This window comes from Leuciscus leuciscus (assembly GCF_965113295.1).
Source record: "Leuciscus leuciscus genome assembly, chromosome: 10".
NCBI classification, from domain to species: domain Eukaryota; kingdom Metazoa; phylum Chordata; class Actinopteri; order Cypriniformes; family Leuciscidae; genus Leuciscus; species Leuciscus leuciscus.
This window is the reverse complement of record NC_138734.1, coordinates 13,483,131-13,502,976: the sequence shown is the minus strand read 5'-3', so window position 1 is coordinate 13,502,976 and position 19,846 is coordinate 13,483,131. Positions and strand designations below refer to the sequence as shown.

Below are 19,846 nucleotides of genomic sequence, written 5' to 3'. Positions count from 1 at the left end.
ACAGTTCCTATACGAGCGATTTATAGATTATCATGACAGAATATGCTAATTGAAGATAGTTAACTCTACATCAGCAACATAAATTCATCAACTAACCATTCAGAGACGTTGCATTCTATGTGTTGTCACTTCTTCTTGAGTCCTTCCATCTTTGTCTGACTCCGTTTAAACATAAAAGACAGAACAGTTTCTGTCATTGTAGTGTGTGTCTGCGTAATGGGAGCTGCTAACACACGAGCTCTTGAAACCCCGCCCTCTGTGTCAGGAGCAGCAGCTCATTTGCATTTAAAGGGCCAGACAAAAACGGTGCGTTTTTGCTCACCCTCAAAAAGTAACAACTTTAAAATGCTATATAAAAATGTGGGGTATTTTGAGCTAAAACTTCTCTCACACACACACACACACACACACACACACACACACACACACACACACACACACACACACACTCTGGGGACATCAGAGATTTATTTTACATTTTGTGAAAAGGGCATTATACCACCCCTTTAATAACTTTGAATTTTCTGCTACATCCTCCACACCATATAGTCAGAACCAGCCTGATCGGGAGTTACGGAGTGCAAATTAAAGTTTAGCACAGATTCTGTGGTCGAATTTGGTTTGTTACCTGAATTGCATAATTCCTTTAGCAAATCAAGTTCCTATTTTATTCACTTATATGTCTTATATTTCACTTCTTTGTTATATATTTCAAGGAGAGCAGGTTTTCAAAAACCTTTTTATTTTTTGTCTGGTTCAATTAAAATAAGGTCAGTCATGTTTGGCCAGTTAGCATGCCATAAATACACCATTATTTAGACATAGCCATGTATTGTATCATGTGCCAGCAACTGTTAATGAGAATGGAAAATCTAATACACAGTTCTAATGCACAATCTAAGGAGGTTTGTTAGATCTCCTTGATTAAAATAAAAGATGCAGACATGGGCACCAAAAACATACAAAGACAAAATAATGGAGAATAAGCTGTGCTTTGGGCGCAGGTTTCCCAAAGAAAGGACAGCTTCGCTAGAAAAATCATGATTTGAACAGTTTTACCAACCAATGGTAAACAAGCATAAATCAGCCTGATCTAGCATGGTTGGAGTACTGGCAGTAAATGCCAATATCAGTCTGTATTGAGAAACTGTGTTTTATTTAGCTTCTGAGTGAAAGCAGAATCTAAAATACACAGGGGTTCTCTATTCTTACATAAAAAAAATTATATATATATATATATGTCTAAGTCCAAACCCATGTAGCTCCTTCAAACAACACTTTGATGGGCCACAAACGTTTGAGTTTTCCCTGGATTGCTTTCAACATGAGTATTGCATTGACATCACAGCCTTAATCTTTAAAGACCCACTCCGATGAAAATCATGTTTTTTAGGTGTTAACATGTTCTTGTGGTATTTTTCTGATGTTAGAGGACATATCTTGAGAAAAATAAATTCAAAGTTGTATTTCTGAGTATTTCTGCATTCAAATGGCTGTGAATCAGTAGCAGACGCTAAAATGCCGGCTAAAATAGACTGGAGTTGTGACGTAGTAACTCCACTGGGCGGGGCCACAAGCTCATACTCCCCTCCGCCCCGCCCGCTCAGGTTCTGATGAGTAGAGAAGACGATGGCGGATCAATACCTATGTGCGGTAGCGGGTTGCAATGCTAAGAGGAGAGATATTGGTATTAGCTTTCATGCTTTACCAAAACATGTTGCTGTGAGAGATGAATGGATTACGTTCCAGGGTTCCAGACTGCGACCATTTTTTGAGAATGTGCGAGTTAAAATTTTATGTGGTCGCATTTGTGCGAGTGCATGGTCATGTACTACTCAGTTAAATTCACGCATGAATTTTCCTGCATTGAACTTGTTTTAGCGCCCGCCAAAGTGAATGTTTGTCCCGCCAAAGTCTTATTTGATCGGTGAGTAATGTAGATGAACTGCTGCGCTTGTTTAAATGAAAGAACGAGCAGAGAGAGAGACCCGGACGCGCGCGCGCGCACTCTCTGTCTTCGGAGCCAGGCGAAAATGTAAACAAGACCTCACCGTCTCCAAACTAAGCGCTGTCTTGCTCTCTCTCCCTCGCACATATTAATCAAAATAAATCGACACGGCGGTAAAAGGTCGGAAGACCAAAGTTTCATGTGGAGCATTCAGAGATTTTTTTTTTTCTTTTTCTGAATTGCCGCTGGGTGTGAATTGTGCTAAATAAGTTGCCTTATCTTCTCTGAAAAGCGTTCCGGACATTCAGCTGACATAAAACAACACTTTAATTAAACGAAAAAAACTATCCAGTGATGAAATGTTTTCTGTGTTGACAGAAAGAAAGAAAGAAAGAAAGAAAGAAAGAAAGAAAGAAAGAAAGAAAGAAAGAAAGAAAGAAAGAAAGAAAGAAAGAAAGAAAGAAAGAAAGAAGCAGAAAGAGGCTGTTGCTGCCTATGTATCTCGCTTCAGCCAACGGCTCCGCCCACAACGCAGAGGCGAATTGCTAATGAGCTACTGCCGCTCTGCTGAAGCGAAGTCCCAGAAAACTGCACAGGTTTTGTGATTTTGGCTAAAAACGGCATAATCATCATTTAAAGACCACTGAGAATGTTTAAAAATAGCTCAAAATATGATCGGAGTGGGACTTTAACAAGTTAACAGGCAGAAAAGGTTTAGAAACTGTATAGCCTAAGTGATAGTAGGTGTATTCCACTTCAGCCAATCAGAGTCACAACATAATTTTCCTACAGTTCCATAGTGATCTTTTGCATGGCATTTACAGCTTAAGGTGAATGGATAAAAAATGTACTCTTCAAGTACACTAAGGGCCCTATCTTGCACCCAGCGCAATTGACTTTGTACACCGACGCATTAGGGGTGGAACACAGAAGTCACGGTTCGGTTCATACCTCGGTTCAGACATCACGGTTCGGTACGAGTTCGGTACAATGGAGGGAAAAGCAAAACAAAAATGTAGAAGGCAATTTTTTTTTATTGTGCATGTCTGTAGGCTGTACCACCAAAGGAAAATAAATGTTTTAAGACTTGTATTTTTTAAATACGTTTTATTAATAAAGTAAAGGCATAGAACCAGTTTATTTGTAGTGCATTGCCAATAGTTTTATATAATTAGTTTATTAATTAAATTAATAAAAAGACAAATAGACCTTGAGATATGTTTGGTAATTGTACCTGAATGAATTTAAAATTCATTTGCTATATTTCAGATCAATATATTTGTTTTCCTTCAAATTTTAATAACACTAACTTTATTCTCATCTGAATTATAAATAATTTATTTCTGTATAAAATAATACTACCATTAAAAACAAATTTGATTTTCTTTTAATCAATGTGTGTGTAACTTACTGTGTTGGGTGACAGTTGTAGGTTACAGTTTGACAAGAGTTTACAGTTTGACAAAAGCACAATGTTGTGTTTTATTACGAGTGTACACAAATATAAGTAAACACTTTGCAGTTTGAATGATGTCCAATGAACAAAATGAGTATGTTTTTATGTTTCCACTATTCGATCGCGTCCGCGCCTCTCTGAACACACACACACACACGCGCACGCACGCACGCACGCAGGCGCACACACACAACATTTTCCAGCATTGCAAACTTGACATCGCAGCCTGTCCATTATAGCCTGTCTATGATTATAGCCATAGATATTATGTCTATGATTATAGCCCATAAGTTATAGCCACGGAGCTTCAGAGCTAAGGCGGAGCTACAGATTAGGTGTCCCTAAATCTAACAGTAGTTCCGCATTACATCAATTAATTTGCACGCGAGTTTTATTTATTTTTATACCGTGTATTCTCCGTGTGTATCCATGCACCGAACCGTGACGCCCGTACCGTCTCGGTTCAATACGAATACATGTACCGTTCCACCCCTACGACGCATGTATCATTCCTATTTTGCACCCGCGCAAAGGGGACTTTTCCCTCCACAGACGCACGTCGGTAAGTTAGGAAATACACTTGCGCTCCCCAGGGTGGTTCAGCGCAAAGAGGAGGCGTGTTCCGGCGCAAACGTTCCTTCATGCTATTTTGCAGGTTTAGAAAACAATTGCGCCACTAACCAGGAAAAAAAAATGTTAAAGTCAGTGGCGCGTTGCGCATGTTATTCATATGCTATTTTAAGGGCGCATGCTTGGCCATAATCAATGTAGCGTGTGCACAACGCGCACTTTGATTCTCTCATCTACACAGAAGCAGCAGTTTTCATTTTTGCAAATCATACATTATTACGATAGATAGATAGATAGATAGATAGATAGATAGATAGATAGATAGATAGATAGATAGATAGATAGATAGATAGACTATTTATTATAAAATCATACATCTAGCTTACACATTTACCCAAATTATCATACGCCTGTTTAACCGAAGTTAATTTGGGTGGGTTTCTTCATCCCCAATGTCCCTGACGAGAACATCGGTCTCCTCGGCTGCTGGCCCGCGTCTGGCAAATCCGCCGTTATAATAGGAATCCGTTTTAGAACAAGCGCGCCTGCTCTTAAAGGGAATGTGAGATGTCGCTCTGATTGGTTTATTTCACGTTACGCCCAAACCACACCTATGAATAATGAAGCTACTTCAGACCAACCCCTTTTAGATTTGCGCCTGGAGCAAGAGTCATTTGTCCCGTCGGGAAAATAGCAACAGCGCCGAGACCCGCCCACAAAGTTACTTGCGCTTTGCGCTTGACACTTGCGTTTCAGATCGTTAAAATAGGGCCCAATAACTCCTTTAGTCTAAATTTGCTTACATTAAGAGAGGGAGATTTCAAAGAGAGGGAAGTGTGATTGAAGTAATTTGGGGAGTGGTTCAATTCAGTAGCTAGGTCTGGTGGAAGTTATAGCAAGACAGCAAACATTCCTTAAAGCAGAATGAAGTAATTTGGGGAGTGGTTCAATTCAGTAGCTAGGTCTGGTGGAAGTTATAGCAAGACAGCAAACATTCCTTAAAGCAGAATGTAATTTGTGTTGCTGCATATTGGATTCTGAACAAACTGTAAATGATGATTTTGTTAAAAATTCTTGAATTGCAAACCTTAGCTTGAACCGTGCTGTCATTCAAGGCCTTCTTCAGAGCTTGAGTAAACCCTCGAGGGAGATTCTGCTTCAAAATACTGTCTAGACGACGACTCCGTAACTGTACGGACAACACTGTCATAGACAGAAAAATAAAGAGTTATAGTATTTTCTTTGAAGAATATAAGTTGATTTTATGTTTCTTATCTAATCAACAGAAACAATTTAATCAGGAAGGAACTTTGTAAAAAAATTACCATGGTAGCCTATAGTTTTTGCCAAAAATAAACTAGTGTTACTCTTCATAAATTAATATCAATAAGATATATACTGTATTGTATTTATCAACTAAGGGAATTGAACAGAGGGAAATGGATGAGACTAGAAAATGTTCCCGAATCCATAATAAGACCAAGACCGTGGAAATATGTTCTACAAGTTGATTATTGAGTAACTACGACATTGTAATTTCAGAATCTCCTACATGAACTGTTATGATAACAAATAGTATTCATTATTCATTATTATTCAATAACTGAGAGTAGGACTTTACATGTACAGAAGATTTATTCAAGGTATGTTAAGCATGTACAGTATGACGGCAGCAGTAGCAAATTACACTACATGTTGTGGTACTGGACCAGATTCAATCTCAAATCCAAGACAATATTTTCATCGCTTGGTCTTGCCATGGACTTGGGAGTATGTGGACTAGGATTTGACTTCTGGTCTCGGTCTTGACCCAAAGGAGCTGGTCTCGACTATACACTGAAAAAAAAAAACTTTTTGTATGAATGATTTTCACTTTTAGGAAAGATATATTTTTTTGATTAATATAAAATCAAAATTTAGGCTTTGAACCAAACCATAAATATAATTTGAGAAAAGTATTGAGTATTATTATTAGTATTATTATTACGTTTTTAAGTGACTTCTGAGCAATCACACCTGTTTTTATCCACATCTTGTCCGTGATGTTACATCTCAGCAGTGTGCCCTCAGTAGCAGCAGCTCTTGGAGGACCTAAAGTGCTTTTTGAAGGGTCCAATTTAGCACTCTTTGAGGTGGAAGAAGATGGGATTCTAGGTGTTGTCTTTGGAGATTCTGGGAGAATAGTTATAGTTCTAATAGTGGTCCTAGGTGTTTTAGGGTGTCGTTTAGCAGCCGATGACTTGGTAGTGCTAATCTGATTTGTGGTTGTCGTAAAAGGGATGCTGGTTGTGGTAGCAGTATTGCTGGTAAATGTACTAGGTTGAGATATGAAAGTAGTTGTAATGTCTGGCCGTTCTTGTTGTGTGTCCACAGCTGTAGCTGAAGGTCTACTGGGTGGAGCTGTGCTTTCCTGCTCAGATGGGTATCTGCTGGAATCACTGGTTTTATGGTGAGGGTCTGCAACTATGGATGTGGCCACAGGTTCCACCAGCTCAGATATCCACACTGAAACAACAAAATATTTGAGGTGAGGGAGGTGAGACGGTGATTGTAGAGGGCAATGAAGATAGTGAATGTGAAGTAATGATTATGTTGATGGTGACAATGATTAAGATGATGATGGTGAGGATGATGGTAACAATGATGGTTACGAAGTGTATAAAATGTAATAAGGACATTAATTTAATAAGCATTAGTGATCATAGGTATTTTATGTGAAATCCTGATTTTTTTCATGTTTTTGAAAGCAATATCTTATGTTCACAATGCTGAGCATCAAATCAGCATTTTAGAATGATGATAAAAGACTGTGTGACACTGAAGACTGAAAATTCAACTTTGCCATCACAGGCCATTACATTTCAAAATATATTAAAACAGAAAACAGTTATTTTAAATTGTAATAATATTTCACAAAATGGCTGTTTATACTGTATTTTCAATCAAATACTGTAAATGCAGCCTTGATAAATTTAAGAGACTTTATTCAGACAATTATTCAAAATTATTACAGTCCTATACATTTTCATACGTTAACATCAACACTGAAATGTATCTAATGTATTGACAGTATCTAAAACAAAAGAATTATTTGCATTAACAAATTGCAAATGCTTTTGAATCCTTTTAGGTACATAGAATATTAATTTCATGTGATTAATATGGTTGAAACATATCACTTAAATTGTCAAATAAAGCAATAAGCCTCAAGAACTTGTGGTTTACAGTGATTTTAGGAGGTGTTGTTAGGCACGACACAGAGCAGAGCACCTAAAACCCCCTTAGCTGTTATAAAATTACTGTAAACTATGGCTTCAGAGGACTTTTTTTCAAAGTGTTCAGTGTCACTTCAGAATACCTAATGCTGCATTTACAGTAACAACATCAGTCAAAGACATATTCATCTTAGAATAAACAAGCAAACATGTTAATTGTGTAGCAAATTAGCTCTATGAAATATTAATAATCAATAATAACTTGTTAATAATTGATTATGAATATTTGGATCAGTTAATAGAATTAACTTAATGTTGTAAATTAATATTACAATCCATTGACCTGTTTGTCCCGTGTTAATTGTTTATTAATTCTAAGAAATGTGCATTTCCAGGGCATGGGAAATGTATTTCTCACTTTACAGTACTACTAAGAGCAAGTAGTCAAAATCTATGATTAGAGACTCCGGTATGAGCTTGAGACACGGACAACTTTATGTGTGACATGAACAAGCCTTTATTAACTAGACTAAACACTTAAACTAACATACACATACATACATGAATACGGTTTACCAAGGGAAAGAGAACTGAAGCAGAATACAGGAAAGCAAGTAGTTATAACATTGTTTGAAATTCAGCAGATCAACAGCCTTGAGCAAACCATCAGGTTGTTCTAACACGCCCTTCTTTAAAAGGGGTAAGGTTACTTAATGTATCAAATAATGAGACTAAGTTTGCAAGATACTTGCATGTCTCGCCCATTTGAATTAAACTGTCCTGATGCAATTTGTTGAGGCTCCAGTTGATCTTTGCTGATGTGGTCTTGATGAGAGAGAACCAGTGGGAGTCAGAGGATCTTTGGTGAATAGAAAGACAAGGCCGCAGCCTGGCACAAGCTTGGGGGGGTCCTTAGAAAACTTCTAGTTCAGCATCATCTTCACATCAGGATTCCAGAAAAGGACTAAGAGAGTAAGTGGCTTAGAGGCTAGGAGGCGTGATCTTGTGATCAGAGATTTTTAAAGCGTGAAGATGTCACACCCTCTGGAGGTGTGTGAGCCAATAAGAAGTATTCCCTTTGGAGGGAGATTTTTACGACCCTTTCTGTTCTAGCAGGGCATTTGAATATGTAATTTCATAAGGTGTCTTATAATACTAATGCGTTACAAAGTTAGCAAAATGTAATGTAAATTAACAAATGGGGAATGAAGATTGGAGTTTATAGAGACTAAACATGCCACACATATGATTTTGGTTAACCATAGTATGCAACAAAGTCTGAAACATTAATCCAAAAGAGTTTAGAAGAGAAAATGAAGACATAGACCAAACCACATAAAAGGAAAATCATGAGATGGGAAAATTAGATATATGTTAATACATTTCTCACGTGGATATATATAGAATATAAAGGATTAAAAGGGTTTATTTCTCCTTCTCAGCAAGAATTAAGAGAGAGTCACAATTCCCTGCAAATTCCTGTTTCACTTTATTTTGATGGTCCCTTTAACACATTCTGTTGACTATAAGTAGCATCGCACCTACATGTCTACTCACTCTCATTAGAGTGTTAGTAGAGTATTAGTAGACTGGTAGGGTTAGGGTTAGAATAAGTTGACATGTAGTTGCAAAGTTACTTATAGTCAGTAGAATGTCTGTTGGAGGAGCATCACAATAAAGAGTTAGTAGATATTAAGCAGACACTCCACTAATACTCTAATGAAAGTTAGTTGACATGTAGTTGCAAAGCTACTTATAGTCAATAGAATGTTCAAAAGGGACCATCAAAATAAAGTGTTACCCAAATTCCTTTTGGGGGTCGTACAATTCTTATCAGTCTCAATGTGTCCTGTAACAGGACACCGGGCCAGTGTGTTAGCTTCATGTGGGATGTTAGTTTTTGGGGGAAGTTTCATAGACCTTTGTTGAGTGAGTGAGTTTGCTGGATTATTCATTAAATATAATGAATAATTTAAGTGTGTCTGATTGGTCCAGATGTTACAATTGCTAAAAACTAAATTTAACAATTTACATATTTATAGTCTATTTCAATGCTGTCATGGAATCCTATAGCTCTGTCTACCTCTCTGTCATCTATTAAAATAAATGAGAGGCATAATGTAACTCTTCTGAGAGGTATTTTGAAGAGAGTTACTCAGTCTGATCAAAGTGCCTAGTCATTAGCATAAAGTGAGCTGTCTCTGATCTGGTATTTGATATAAAAAGCAGTATAAATGTCCAGAGTGTTCAATGACCCATCTTTCTCTCGGTGGTCCTGGCAGCCTGTCCCTTTTGAACATTTGAGTCAGCAGTTGTCTCTATTCTCTAAGTGCATTTCCAGGTAGCTTTGTTTTGGTCACTAAATAAATAATTTACAGCAAATGCATCAATAATGTGCTTCAGGCTGAGAATGCATGCTTCAGGTCGAATACCTGCAGAAAACCTGCAACTGCTTCAGAACACTGAAGTAAACTGCTGGAAGACAGATATGTCATACTGTAGCTTGACCAGATGTATAAGACATTAAATGCTGTTTTCCAGAAAAAAATCAGAAAAATGTTGTCACTTTCTCGAACAGAGTGTTGTAAAAGGGGGGGTATGGGAGACCCTAGTTCCCTATTTGTCACTCACTTCGACAAGTGTCGATGTAGTGACACTAGGGGTCACAATAGGGAGCGGAGCCCCAGACACCTCTGATACTTTGAGATAAGGCCAATGAGAATTGGCGAGTGGAATTTGCATGTGCCACTGGGGCCACTCCCCCAGACATACGAGTATAAAAGGAGCTGGTGTGCATCCACTCATTCAGATTTGTTCTTTGGAGCTGAGTGCATGTGTTTACAACCATCGCTCATTCCATTCACCTCTACACAAGGAAATCTTCCGCCGAAACTGGTGTACAAAGCGTATTTCAGCGGTCTCTCTCCCCTCTCTAAGGCACAGTTAAGTGCAGAGAGCTCCCCTGGGCACTTCAGCAATAAAAGAGCAGATTTCCCAAAAAGAGCAGATTTGTTCAAGAATGGTTCAGTGTTCTCACTGCGAGAACACGATCATGGCAACATTGTGGACACGACCTTTTCTGGCTAGAGAGAGATTCACCTCAACTTGTTTTCTGTCTCGGTCCTTCTTCTATGCACAAGGGCGCGGCAACAATCGCTGAGGGCAATATAAAGGCAACAATTGGAGCCTTTGTGCTGTGTCATTCCTCACGGACCTCCTATTCCTTGCATTTTCCACCCAGTCGAGTTCTTGGATGGGTTGGCGGTTCGTCTCAGGGCGAACAAAATTTATTTGGGCTCGAGAAGAGGATGAACTGTCAATTGCAGTATTAACAGGGCAGGTTTATGCCTTCCGACGCTGAAGACTCCACTGAAGAATCCGCTGGACTTCCACTGTCAAATCTGGTAGCTCAGTTTGATGCAGAGTTAGCAACCATCCTTGCCCCGGCCGCCTAGAGCATCGGCCTGCAGTGTAATCCTCCGGCCCGGTCCCGAGTGTTATCAGCTGGATTATTGTTATCTGGGTTCGGGGCACAACTCACAGTCGCACCCCGCACCAGTGCCCTTCTTCCCAGAAGAGCTTGCGAAGTCGTGAAAGGCACCTTTTACTGCCAGGGCCCTCTTCATGAGCTCTTCCACCCTCACTACCCTTGACGGTGGGGCAGCCAGGGGGTATACAGAGGTTACACAGATGGAGCATGCAATTGTGGTACATTTATGCCTGCAAAACCGCAAAATCGTCCCAGACTCCCTTCCAGGGCCTGTATGTTAACTTTGTCTCTAACGGGGAAAGGCTTACAGTGCTGCTGGACAGGCCACCTTCGCCCTGCATGCTATAGCCATTCTGCAGGTTCATCAGGCCAAAGCTCTAAAGACCTGAACCAGGGTAGTTCTGAGCCAGGATTTATGCAGGAACTGTGCTCGGCAAACTGAAAGTTACGGCGTGGGCTCTCAGCCAGGCCATGTCCACCATGGTAGTCCAGGAGCGCCATCACTGACTCAGCCTTGCGGAGATGAGGGAGGTTGACAAAGTCTGCTTTATTGATACCCCCATCTCGCAAGGTGGCCTATTCAGTAACACTGTCAAGGACTTTGCCCAACAGTTCTCTGCAGTCAAGCAACAGACTGAGGCGATAAACACACCTTGCCTCAGCGTGACTCAACCGTCACTTCCGGGCTGCTGTGGTCACATTTTTGTGGCATCTGTCTGCGACTGTTTCCTTTTCTTTTTGTTTGACCCACATTTTCAAAGAAAGAGTAGCTTCCTCAATCCCTGGGTTGCACAGTCTGTAGCCCGAAAATGCGAGATTGTTGCCTCCCCATGTCCGGCCGTGACACACACAAAGTCCTGCACAGGTGAGTGTGGCGCATTCCGAGGACACGCAGCTTTTTCACCCCTTACCAGCCGGTTCCGGTTGGGGTTTACAGAGCATGGTAGGTGTTCCTGTATAACCACAGTCACAGCCACAGGATCACGATGCACAGCTTCCCGACATGGCGGTCAATGCTTCAACAGCTTAAACATCAATGCATACCCGCTTCGGTTTCCTAAAGCAGGTATGTCAAAAATGTAAAGTTTGGAGGCCTGGCTAGCGCTTCCTGATCCGTCGCGCTGGCTCATCAGGACAGTAAGACTCAGCTATATGACTCAGCTTACCAGGTGCCTGTCCAGGTTCAATGGCATCTTCTTTACCTCGGTTGCAGGTGTAAGGACCACCCACTGGCCCAACGACAAAATCAAACAGTATGAGCGAAGATATAATGCGTGTTTGATCTTTTAAGTAATCCTGAAATTCACTTATTTTATTAGAATTTAGTTTCAATTTTACTTCAGCTCTGTGCTTAATTTATCTTAATTTAGACTGTGTTTTTAATTAGGAATGAACCATAAATATTGGTTATGTGTTAATTTAGATATTTGATTATTCAGGGTATTTAACTTTGCTGTGTCCAGTACGCACCCTGCATGTTTACTTGGACCGCATGGAGAGTTTTAGAAGCTCTGAGCAGCTCTTTGTCTGTTTTGGGGGACAGCAGAAAGAGAAAGCAAGGGTTCAGCTTGTTGTGTTTTTCATCGAGACCGCATGTTTCATCGGTGGCGCATGTAAATTCCAATCGCCAATTTTCATTGGCCTTTTCTCAAAGTATCAGAGGTATTTGGGGCTCCCAAGTATGACCCCTTGTCACTACATAGACACTATGTCTTGTTCCCTTTATCAGGGAACGGAGGTGACAATAGTAGTCAAGACATTCTCAAATATTGTTCAACATTTACATATCCTGTGTTGATGATAGACATGAGAACCAACAAGGTTTGTGTGCAGTTTCTTCTTCCTTATATGGTGCTCACTGCACTGTGCACTGTGCTTCTCAATGAAAAAAATTATTGTTGTTAACTTAAAAAAGTAAGTAACCTGTCTGCTAACCAGTAAAATATCTGGAAAGACATAATGCTAAGTAAATTACAGAATTAATTATATATATATATATCTTATTTTTTTCAAGGAATGAAAGATGTAGAATGGAATGTACTGCATGTTAGCTTGCTTATTGTACCCAAGAGCCACATGTAATAGAAACAAGAATATGGAAGTAATGACAAATGTTTTTGAAACAAAAAAAGCTTGTATAATTCCACTACTTGAAAAAATATGCATTGCATTAACCCTGCTTGCATTTTAATGCATTGTATTTTTAGGGCTTGCATATTTATGGGCTGAAATTCAACATGGTTGTATATTTAAGCTGTGAATATTTCAATTCAAAACATTTCACACACGTTTCACAAACGTTTTTATTATTAAAACATTTAATAATCTATATTCACCTTTCAGATTTCACTTCCAAAATATTCATTCTGTTTAAAAAATTTTTTTTTCCATTTTATTTCGCTTTACAAATTCACTTCCACAAATTCAGTGGTTCAAATTCGACAGAAAATTCAACATTTGACATCTGGGAACGGCAGGAATATCAGTAGATTACCGATTGATAATCTCCAGAGCTGTTAGTCGACCTCACCAGCAGGTGGTGCAAGCGGCTGTTGACGAAGAAAACTATAGAGCAACGGGTGAGAGAGTCATTCATTCATAAAAATAGATTTACAGAAATGGAGCAAGCAGTAAGTATTTGTGATGATTATCAGGGCCAGAATATATTTGGAAAAGCTGGTAAAGACACAAAAGCTGTGAAACATTTAAGTCTTCACAGTTAGTTTTGCACATGTAAGCCGCTCTACCGTGAACGAGATTATAATGTTATTCCCCGATGCTGATGTACAGATAAAAAGTTAAATCTGAGGTAGTAGACATATATTTCTCTCAGTTGTTTAGTTTTCTTTACTTTATATCGCTGCGCTGTGCTGCAGAACTGGGGATTCCCTCAAAAGGTCATTCTCAAGGATCCCCCTGCGGCCAGGACAAAAATCTAAAAAGTGTGCATCATGCCTGGCACCTACATGAACAATTTACAGTTGGTTTTATGACTGCAAGTCATTCTCTTCAAATGCTATTGAAGTTAGAAACATGTGTACCAATGTCGTATGTAACTTTAGAGACGTCGTCAACAGGTGCTTGCACCACCTGCTGGTGAGGTCGACTAACAGCTATGGAGATTATCAATCGGCAATCTGCTGATATTCCTGCCGTTCCCGGATGTCAAATGTTGAATTTTCTGTCGAAATTTGTATTTGTATTTTTAAACAGAATGAATATTTTGGAAGTGAAATCTGAACGGTGAATATGGATTATTTAATTTTTAAGAATGAAAACGTGTGTGAAATGTTTTGAATTGAAATATTCACAGCTTAAATATACAACCATGTTGAATTTCAGCCCATAAAAGTGCAAGCCTTAAAAATAAAATTGTATTAAAATGCAAGCAGGTTTAATGAAATATTTTTTCATGTAGTCCAATTCAACAAGCTTTTTTGTTTCAAAAACATTTGTCATTATTTTACTTACATACAATAAACTATGCTTCTAACCATATGTTGAGAGCTGAAGTTCCAGCCACATAAGTTTTCAATGCTGTTTGCGAATGTTAGTTGGGATTATGGTTTTGGGAAACACTGAATCGTAGAACTATGTTGGTAACAACGGAACTTGCAACCATATGTGTCTAACAATGCTTTTGGGAAACGTATCCCTGATTGACTAGTCTAGTCCCTATTGACTAGAATTAAGCAGCATGCAGAGAAACAAACCTGAGCTGGAGGATTGATTGTTGACCAGCACAGAAAATGGAGGAGTGAATGAAGACTCCACTCTCTCCAAAGACCCGTTTGAAAGCCATTGGTGTGTTTTGTTGTCACGCACAACAATTTTCAATGGGTATTCGGGAGGCTTTTGGGCTGTGCTGGCAAGTAATGCAAGTATGGAGGAAAATGCTGGTTGTTCTCTGGTTCCCTTTGACAAGCCTGTTGAATCTGATTGGATTATGGAGGCAGGATTCCTGTCTGTCATAAGGAAGCCACTCAACAAATGGGTTGAGGAGGGTGAAGTGGCCACATCCAGAAATGATCCAGAGGCTTCACGACTCAAATCATCTGAAAAGAGAAAAAGAGAATTATATAAATGTATCCCAAGGCAGTTCAATCCTCCTATTTACACATATCACAGTTTGTTCATTTTGAGGAAAACTTTTCCATGCTGTAATTTTCATTTTCTCTCTACAGAAAGAGTTTCCTTGGTGAGATTAAGGCACTCGAAATTACAGCTCTCAACAAACTTTTTACAAAACAAAAGACTTTTCAATACACCAATAAATATGCTGATCCTCGAAGCTTTACAGTCTCATATAAAGATCTAAGTGGTGTAACATGAGGCTAGAAATTGTACATTGCCCAAAATTCCATCATAAAAAAATATAAATAAAATGTTAATCAGTCATAATTTATACAGAAGTTTCTCAGCTACCATTAGTTTGGAAAAATGTATGATAGTCAATATATTTGTGATTTTACATATCAAGAGTTATATTAGCAGTTATACCAGCATGTTGAATTTAACCAAAACATTAAAAATGTATGCATGCAAAATGCATTAATTTAATTAATTAATTAATTAAAGAGAATTTACGGATCACTAATCACAAAATTAAAAAAATAATCACTTTTTTCAAAAACATGTTTCTCTAACACTCTTCCTGTCTTCAAACGGATAGGCACGGCCAAAACTTGCGTCCAAACGTATCTGTCTATGTACCGCAAGACTACAAACTACAGTCAATATCATTGCAGAGAATGCTAATACAAAGTATTTATAGCATTTACACAAGCACAATTAAAATGTAATAAACCTACAAACTTACCAGTTGACATATAGCTAACATATGTAGCTAGTTTGTATAGTTATTAGCAATATTTTGTGTCAATATTTTAACACCTATACATTAGCTTTAGATAAATAATAATGAAACCTAATTTTGGTCAGAATATGAAACATTGGGTAGAGTATATGTGTCACCATAGAGTAGATGCTACAAGATGTAAAGCTGATATAAAATTCTAATTTATATGGTGACTGAACAGAGACTCTTCAAAGGATTTTTGCTGGCACCGATCCACAATTACTTTACCAGTTCCACCCGTCGCTCTGATATGCTCAATATCTTGAGGCCAGTATAATTTTCACAGGAAAATGCAAGCCCTACATATTCTTCAGACAGAGTAAAGTAGTTATTTATGAATACATGACTCTAGCAAAATGAACTGCTTCATACTCCATTCTGAATTGACATGTTCCTCTGTAGCATGCAATAATGGCAGAAATTACTGACAGAAATTCCGTAAAATTGCAGCATTGATTAGTTAATAAACACAATAACATGCAAGTCCAATAAGAGTTGTGATATAACATGTATAACATCTCTGTGTTTTTAGGCTGAATGGTGATTCAGAGCCTATGTCTCTGTATTTTCTACGAAGCAGGATAAATGTTCAATTTTCTTTTCATAATGCACACCAAATTCTATTTTCTGTATTTTATTATAAAATATGTCACTCCTCATCCTGCCCAATGTTGTGCTCCAAACAATGTGCAAATTGAAGGCAATGAAAACATAGTGAATGTGTCCACGTAGATATGTGCTATAAATTATGAGCATAAAAAGGGATAAAATATAACTATTACGTTAAAAACAAAACAAAAATCTATTGCTTTTTAAGTTACAATCCCTAAATCCCTAGAAAAGAACCAAGATGGCGGCGCGAGTACATCGCGAGGCTCGCGGTCTCTCCAGATTCTGCAATTTTGCGGTATTTTTCTTGCTCATTTCGGGTCTGTTCATGCAGAACAGTCGTGCCTTAACATCGTATACCCGATGTGAGCTTTTGGATATTGGTTTGCGAATTTCCGACAGTTTTATGGACAACCTTCGACTCCTTCCTGAGATCGCCAGAACACCCGAGGCTATGCACTCTGCCCGGCCTGGCGGAAGTGCTCGCAGGCAGCGTCGAGATCGTAAACAAAGGCGGGGGAAGCGCGGAGGACTAAGAGCTAAGCTAAAGCTAACACCACACCGGCTCTCTTTACCCAGCATTTTCCTTGCCAATGTACGGTCGCTGTTGAACAAAATGGAGGAGATTCGACTCAACATCACATACAGCAAGAGACTTTTGAACTGTAATGTCCTAATTTTCACGGAAACATGGTTAAACAGCGGAATACCGGACAACGCTATTGAGCTAGCGGAACGCCATACATTCCGGGCGAATAGAACATTAGATGGCTCCGGTAAGACCAGAGGTGGTGGATTGTGCATTTACATTAACAAAGCTTGGTGCACAAACTATACTATTGTTGGGAGACATTGTTCAGCTAACCTTGAGTTTCTCATGGTTAAATGTAGACCGTTTTATCTACCGCGGGAGTTCACTTCCACTATTATAACTGCAGCCTATATTCCCCTGGATGCTGATGCCAAGCTTGCTATGAAAGAACTTCACGCAGCCATCAGTAAACAACAGACCGTTCACCCGGAAGCTGCGTTTATTGTTTATTGTTGCGGGTGATTTTAATCATTCAAACTTAAAGTCAGTGCTACCGAAATTTCACCAGCATGTTTCCTGTTTCCTGTTTCCAGAGGAAACAAAACCTTAGACCATGTTTACACAAACATGGCTGGAGCTTACGTCGCGACACCCCTCCCCCACCTAGGACAGTCAGATCACCTTTCTTTGTACCTCACCCCCAAATATGCACCTCTCATCAATCGCGTGAAGCCATCAGTGAAGACCATCAAGGTGTGGCCTGCGGGGGCAGATTTCTCACTCCAGGAAAGGTTTCTACACACAGACTGGAGTATGTTTGCTTCTCAAGCCACCAGTGGCTCTCACACGGACATTGACTGCTACACCTCCTCTGTACTGGATTATATTAATACCACCATTGACAGTGTTACAACCCAGAAGCAGATCACCACATACCCAAATCAGAAGCCATGGATGAACGGGGAAGTGCGACTCCTATTGAAGACACGCAATCAGGGCCTGAAATTAACACCCGACCACGCGCCAAATGCGGGTGAATTTTGCAATTGGCGGGTAAAACTGTCAATCTACCTGCCACATTGGCGGGTAGCCAATGAGAATTGAGTGATTCATTAGTTGTTGGGTTTTTTTGCGTCTGTTTTTTTATTTATTTATTTTTTAAGTCCGCAACGTAAAATACGATGTTTTGGATGTGCGAGTAACAGTATTAAACTGTTGGTGAGATGGGATGAGATGAGATAAAGCAAAGCTGACGTTGGTTATGGTACAATGACAGTTACACAGATGTGTGTGCGTGTGTATGTTGAGTTGGGAACCAGTGAAAAAATGTCCGGTACCCGGTAACTTTACCAGTAATATTAATATTAATTTAGTTCTGCTTAACGGTTCAATTGACTTTGATGAATATGCGCGAGTGAGAGAGCGCAAGACAGCGCTCGACGTGTTGTTTGAAGACGTGAGAGTGCGCGCGCGCGGCCGGGGCTCTCTCTGCTCGTTGTCGCCCTGTCAGGCGCAGCAGTCATTCTATTCTACATCACTTACCGATCAAATAAGGCTTTGGCGGGACAAAAATCGAGACGGCTTTGGCGGGACAAAAATCGAGACGGCTTTGGCGGGACAAAAATCTTCGGCCGCCCAAAAAATGTAAATGCAGGAAAACTCCTGACAATGCTCGTAAGCGTTTGCTGCGCTGTTTCTTACCTTGCTTTACGTTGACTTTACTAGTTCCAGCTTCACCGTCACCGCTTTTTTTTTTTTTTAGAAAACCTCTATTTTCTTCTTCTCTTTTCTTTCCTCTTCTGAGCACCGGACTTGTGCTGACCGGACATTTTGAGCGTACTGAACTTCAAATTAAATGACAATATCAAATTTTGATCAGTGGCCAAACCATTTTTGTCTTGGGTGTGGGGGGCCCCAGTTCTGGTGGGGGTGGGGACATGTCAAGGAGACCAGACCTCATGAAGATGCGGCAGCAGTGGAGGAAGAGGAGTGCATCTGCTCCTTTTTTGTGGACTCAGATTAGCAGCAGTCAGTGAATATGACATATGACTATGTCTGTGACACAGCAAATCAATGAATAAAAAGATGCAGCACTTAAATGTGTATTCTTACAAGTTAAAGAACAATGTTTGTGTGATTTCTATTTTTCACCTTTATGAAAAAAAAAAAAAAAAACTGGCTGGTAAAAAGTTACTGTGGCAGGTGAATTTTTAAATCCACCTGCCACAGTGGCTGGTGGTCAAAAAAGTTAACTTCAGGCCCTGCACGCAATACTGCCTTCAGATCAGGAGATGCACAAGCCTATAGCACATCCAGAAAAGTTTCATCCAGAAAGTTTCAGTCTGGATTCAGACCGCATCATAGCACTGAAACTGCGCTCGTTAAAATCACAAATGATTTACTTTTAGCTTCTGACCAAGGCTGTATCTCAATACTAGTTTTACTTGATCTTAGTGCTGCGTTCGATACTATAGATCACACAATACTCTTAGATCGACTACAAAATTATACTGGTGTTCAAGGACAAGCACTAAGCTGCCATTTTGTCTATTTAAATGGAGAAAAATCGATCATAACTCCAGTAAACTATGGAGTGCCGCAGGGATCTGTGTTAGGCCCTCTGTTATTTTCAATATATATGATGCCACTTGGAAATATTATAAGGAAACATGGAATTAGTTTCCATTGTTATGCTGATGACACTCAAATATATATTTCATCAAGGCCGGATGAAAACACTAAATTTTCCAAATTGACAGAGTGTGTTAAAGATATAAAAGATTGGATGACGCGTAATTTTCTTTGATTAAATCCAGACAAGACAGAGGTAATACTTATCGGTTCAAAAAACCGCCCACAAAACCTCGCACAATACAACTTTAACATCATAGGATGTCCTGTTACTTTATCCGCTACAGTAAAAGACCTGGGTGTTATACTCGATTGCAACCTGTCTTTTGAAAATCATATTTCATATGTTACAAAAACAGCCTTTTTCCACCTTAGAAACATTGCTAAGCTACGTAATATGCTATCAGTTTCTGATGCAGAAAAGTTAGTTCATGCATTCATGACCTCGAGACTGGATTACTGTAATGCCTTATTAGCTGGTTGTCCTGCATCCTCAATAAACAAGCTACAGTTAGTCCAAAATGCCGCCGCTAGAGT

At 39.3% G+C, this 19,846-nt stretch overlaps 1 protein-coding gene across 3 annotated transcripts in view; it reads right to left on the bottom strand.

Annotated features, from left to right (window-relative positions):
* kiaa1549lb (KIAA1549-like b) overlaps positions 1-19,846 on the bottom strand; it is a 181,105-nt gene that overhangs the window by 126,204 nt on the left and 35,055 nt on the right. For all 3 annotated transcript variants that reach the window (XM_082182860.1, XM_082182861.1, XM_082182859.1), the window contains exons 2-4: positions 14,393-14,734; positions 5,991-6,479; positions 5,062-5,177 (exon numbers count right to left, since the gene is read on the bottom strand). In XM_082182860.1, the coding sequence (XP_082038986.1) occupies positions 5,062-5,177; positions 5,991-6,479; positions 14,393-14,734 (947 nt within the window). The remainder of the gene's footprint in view (positions 1-5,061; positions 5,178-5,990; positions 6,480-14,392; positions 14,735-19,846) is intronic.